General features: G+C 31.4%; 1 protein-coding gene across 3 annotated transcripts in view; it reads right to left on the bottom strand.

The window, feature by feature from the left end:
• Nucleotides 1-322: 322 nt before the first annotated feature.
• The window catches only part of Spt6 (transcription elongation factor Spt6), a 40,471-nt gene continuing 35,807 nt past the window's right edge, over nt 323-4,986 (bottom strand). For all 3 annotated transcript variants that reach the window (XM_014433506.2, XM_014433505.2, XM_014433507.2), the window contains 4 exons: nt 2,460-2,662; nt 2,211-2,330; nt 1,615-1,760; nt 323-644 (listed from right to left, as the gene is read on the bottom strand). In XM_014433506.2, the coding sequence (XP_014288992.1) occupies nt 442-644; nt 1,615-1,760; nt 2,211-2,330; nt 2,460-2,662 (672 nt within the window). In that variant the 3' untranslated portion in view covers nt 323-441. The remainder of the gene's footprint in view (nt 645-1,614; nt 1,761-2,210; nt 2,331-2,459; nt 2,663-4,986) is intronic.

Below are 4,986 nucleotides of genomic sequence, written 5' to 3'. Positions count from 1 at the left end.
AACTTGAGAAAACAGGAATCCTTTAACTAAGGATTCCCTTGCAAAAGCTCTGTGTCATAAAATAACCCATATCTTTGAAATGACTCATATAAACTCAAATTACAATAAATATTCTCTATGTATGGATTTGTGAAGATTTTTTAATATTGTAAATCTATTGCATTATAAACTTCAATCAATTTTTTTTTTATAAAATAGCAGTTACTATTTTTTAATTATATTTTTGTCTGTTCAAAGCCAGGCGATTACACAATATTGTAGTATACATAAATAATACAAATAATCAATATAAATAATTTAAAAAATTCAAAAATCTAGGAAGTATTTTTAAAAACATCTATTATAAAATATATGAACATATTATGTTATGAGCAACATCGACCTATAATAAGAGGTCAGGGTCCAGTAGCAGAGTAAATTATAAAAAACACAATAACTGGGCTAGATGCTCTCATCATACAGTGGAGTCGAATCACCTAATGACATAGACCGAGGTGAATTGATGGTACGAGGAGTGGAACGTGGAGTCAATGAATACCGAGGAGATTTTCCTTGACCAAGTTCATAGGGGTCATACTTGCCCTGGGCAGGTGGAGGGCGTGGAGACTTGAGGCTTCTGGCATCATAGTTCGCATCTTCATAAGCTGGAAAATTAATTTTTAAATTTACAAAAATATATTTCATAAAGAAACAAGTGTGCTTAAATTATGATATGTAGATTAATATCTTCACGATGTCATCACAATATATTATATAGTATATAGTTTGTAAGGCTATTAATAAGTATCACAACATATTAAATCAAAAAAAGATAAGGAGATAAAGGACTTTTGAGATTTACCTTAACTAGTTAGCAGATGATTATTAGGCAATCTTTAGTAAAATATAAGCTGTAATATGAATTAGTTGCAAAAAACAAAAATACAATCTTTATACAATTAAAAAAAAAAAGGATCATTGTATCATTTTAAAGCCACCTCATTACTCAGAAAAAACTATATTATGTCCCACAAAATTATGGCTCATACAAGAGGTCTTGAGAATGATGCATCAATTTTTTTATTTTATTTTTTTTTTTTACTAAGAATTGTATTGGTATTCAGACTAATGAGATATGTCAGAGCTTAAGTGACTATACATTCTTGCATCACAGAAATACTTTTTATTTCCAACCACCAGTTCTGCTTGAAAGTTGTCCTTGCTTAATAATAAAAAATAGTATCTCTTATTTAACTTTTCTAATATTTATACTTTTAATTACTGCAGTTTCTTATTACACACAAACAAAATTAGAATATTGGAATAATAGGAAATTTAGCCATAAGGGTAATTAGATTGGCACAAATAGTAAACAGGTTGATTACAGTAAACATTAAGTTAATTGTTTAACTTATTAGTAACTTTTAATCTTAAATTTGAAGATGGAAACAGTATCCTGCAGCAATAGCTGAATAAGCTATTTTTAAATTCGAAAAACTCTAATCCTTTATTTGCTCCATATCCTTATTAAAAATTCATAACATATGTCAATTTTTGTTTCTATTGGTCTTAATAGTATATTAAAAATTATACACATAAGATACAAAAAATAAATTATTATAAACTATTACTAACCTGATATATGTGAATTAGGGGTCCCAGAAACTTTATTCCAATTGGAATACCTCGGGGAAGTGAAATTTGCACCTGGCCGTGGAGAGGTGTAATCATTATCAGCATACCTTGGTGTTCGATTTTTATTTGCATCATCCCGCGGTGTCCTTAAAAAGAGAATTTTATTGAATTTCTAGGCAATGCCTTAGGAATCATTTATTGAATTAATTTATTCATAAACTATAGGTACTCAAAGATTTCCAAGAACATAAAAAATAAATAAATTAATAATTCATTTCATTACAGTTGCTATTTACCCTCTCCCTTCCAGTTCAAAGCATTGTACATACTTTGTTTCTCCAATAGTACCTAGAAGTATATATCCAATACACAAGTAGATACTTACATAAGTATCTACACAAGAAGGTACTTGCATCAGTGATCAGAAGTAAACTTTTCAGTTCTATCTTCAAAAAATAATTAATTTGCGTTATTTGTGTAACACTGTTTTTACTAACAACATTTTGATATTGGTTTTTATAATGGATTTAAAAATAAACACCTAAAAACAATTACTAAGAAAAACAAGTGAAAAGAAAAGTAAGTTACGTTCATACCCATGGCGGGGGGTCCCAGCATTTGGAGTAGACCTTGGAGTTCTACTAGCATTTTCTCTTTTCTTAGCAACCCATTCTTCTGCTTTCTTACCCCAATCTTCAGGATGAGTACCGCCGGGCCTACAATCAGTATGTTATAATTTGATAGCAGACAAGACAGGAGTGAACAAAATATTGATTTTGAAATACACAAAATTGTAAATAATAAAACAAACATATTAATATAAATATTAAATATTAATATCTCACCTATGGAAATTAGCAACAGGAGTCCTGTGGGAAGGAGTAATAGAACCAGGATGTAGGAAAACAGGCTGGCCTGGTGTTGAACTTTGAGGTGATGTAATAGATCCAGAAGACATAATACTCTGGTGGCCAGGCGTCATACCGCTACCATACCTTGGAGTTGTGTAGGGAGTCATGAAAGGAGTTTGGCCGGACGGAGTATATGGCTGCAAATGAAAAAATATTTTATTAATTTCAGATCATTTCATTAGTTTATCAATAAATCCAGTTTTACCAAGTTAAGAATTTTTATCATCTTCCCATACTTATATGTAATGGAACATTACTTAAAAATATGCTGACTATATACAAATTTTTAAGTGAAATCAATTCAGACCAAATTGTTTTAATATATATTAAATAATCTTAATGGCAAGAAAGAGCAATTTATAAACAAAAATAATATGTAATAATAATACATAAAAATAATATGTAACTATAATACAACTGTTGGATCAACACATCCAAGTTTTGTAGATTCTTTTTTATATGAGTTATGATGGTCTCATTTTATTACTCCCACTAGCTTCAAGACACCAGTGGGGTGAATCACATGTGACAACCTAATGTCATATGTTACTAATAGTATGCCATAAGCTGGCTACTACACACCAATACTGATTTCTCAGTCACTGGCTAGTGTTAGATTGATAAACACCAGGATTAGGCGAGATTACATTGTTTTCACAATTAGTTCATCTACTCAGCTAGCTTAGATGAAGCCAATAATCGTCATATTATTATTATGGATTTTTGTGAGTCATAATTATCACCATTCATCAATTAACTGATCGAACTTAGAGGTGGTGAGAAGCATTTATTAGTACATAAATCAATTAATCCATCTGCTCCTTCAGGGATTTATTTTGGTCTTAAAAATATACCGATGTTTGTTAATAGAAATGTCTAAGTTTTAATCTCAATTTCCTCACAATTTTTTTTAACTTTCTTACTTTTGAAATCTTTTATAATTGCGTCAATGATTCTGGTATAAATTCAATCATTAATATATGTACTACTACATAATAATAATAATAATAATAATAATAATAATAATAATAATGAAGGCCTAACGAACCCGAAGGTTCAATGGCAATATCACCAACCACTCACTGCATACATCCTACCAGTAATGCCCCTCCAAATCCAATTCCACTAAATCAGTTTTAACGCAATCCTCCCATCTACATGTCGGTCTACCCCTCGGACAATTACCCGTTGGTTCAGTGTTTATTAACATTTTAGGGATCCACTCATTTCTAAGCCGTACAACCTTACATGCGGGTGGCCCATAGCTCAGTGGTTAAGACAGGCTGTGCCGGGTTGAATCCATCCTTAGGGTGTTGACTTTTTTCATTGAGTGGCGGTCCCACAAAATGAAAAACTTTGACACCCCAACCATGGTTAGGCAGTATAGGACTCCAAAGGAAGTCTTGGCCGAAGAAAAAAAAAAAAAAAAAAACTTACATGCCCATCTTATACGACACAATGCTATAATTTGAATTATATTTACCGGGTGTAGGTCCCTTACTTCAGTGTTGTGTAATCTTCTAAATTCTCCTGTTAAAAATTCATCCTTTTTTGGTCCAAATATTTTGTGCAATACTTTATTTTTGAAAACCCTAAGACGCTGTTCATCCCTTAATGTAAGAGGCCACATCTCACATCCATAAAGAACAGTGGGAAGGATAATAGTTTTGTGAAAAAAACTTTATAAAATTTGTGTTTTGTAAAATACTAATTTTTTTTTTTTTACTAATTTTTCGATAGAATGTTAGATTAAATAAGATAGGTGATAAAGAATCACCTTGTTTTAAACCCAACCAGATCTGGAATTTCTAAGAATAATGATTACCGATTCGTACCTTATTAAACATTTTGGTCATCCACATCCATACGAGATTTACTAACTTCTTTGTATTCCCTGTTCAATCAGAATTTTATACAGTATCCGGCAGTCAATAGAATCGTAAGCCTTTTGGAAATCTATATAAAGCTGATAAACTACCCCGTATTCCAATTTTTTCTGCAAGATTTGCCGTAATGAAAAAAATTGATCAATAGTTGAATGTTTTCGTCTAAAACCACATTGTAGTCTCCGATAATTTCTTCAGCATAATCTCAGTTCAGATTAGCGTAAATATTTTATAACATACAGGGAGGAGTGAGATTCCTCAATAGTTATTACAATCCGTCGTAGGGCCCTTTTTGTGAACAGGAATAAGTAGAGACTCCTTTTATTCCTGAGGCATCTCCTCAATTTCCCAGATCTTTTTAACCAAAAGGTGTTTTCGCAAGGATTACTGAGAGTTTTTAACTTAGCGGCTTTTCTTTGTTCGCACATTTTAAGATACTCTTCATCGAACCAGGGTTTATTTTTATTAATTTCCCTTTTTTCGAGACACAAATTACCAACCTCTTTAATATTATCTCTGATTCCAACCCATAACTTCTCAATGTCTTTGTGACCTTCATCTAAAGGTTCTAAGAC

This window comes from Halyomorpha halys, unplaced genomic scaffold, assembly GCF_000696795.3.
Source record: "Halyomorpha halys isolate HHAL.00 unplaced genomic scaffold, Hhal_1.1 Scaffold1218.1, whole genome shotgun sequence".
Lineage (NCBI taxonomy): Eukaryota > Metazoa > Arthropoda > Insecta > Hemiptera > Pentatomidae > Halyomorpha > Halyomorpha halys.
Note: the sequence above shows the minus strand (reverse complement) of the source record. Positions and strands in the feature narration are given on the sequence as shown.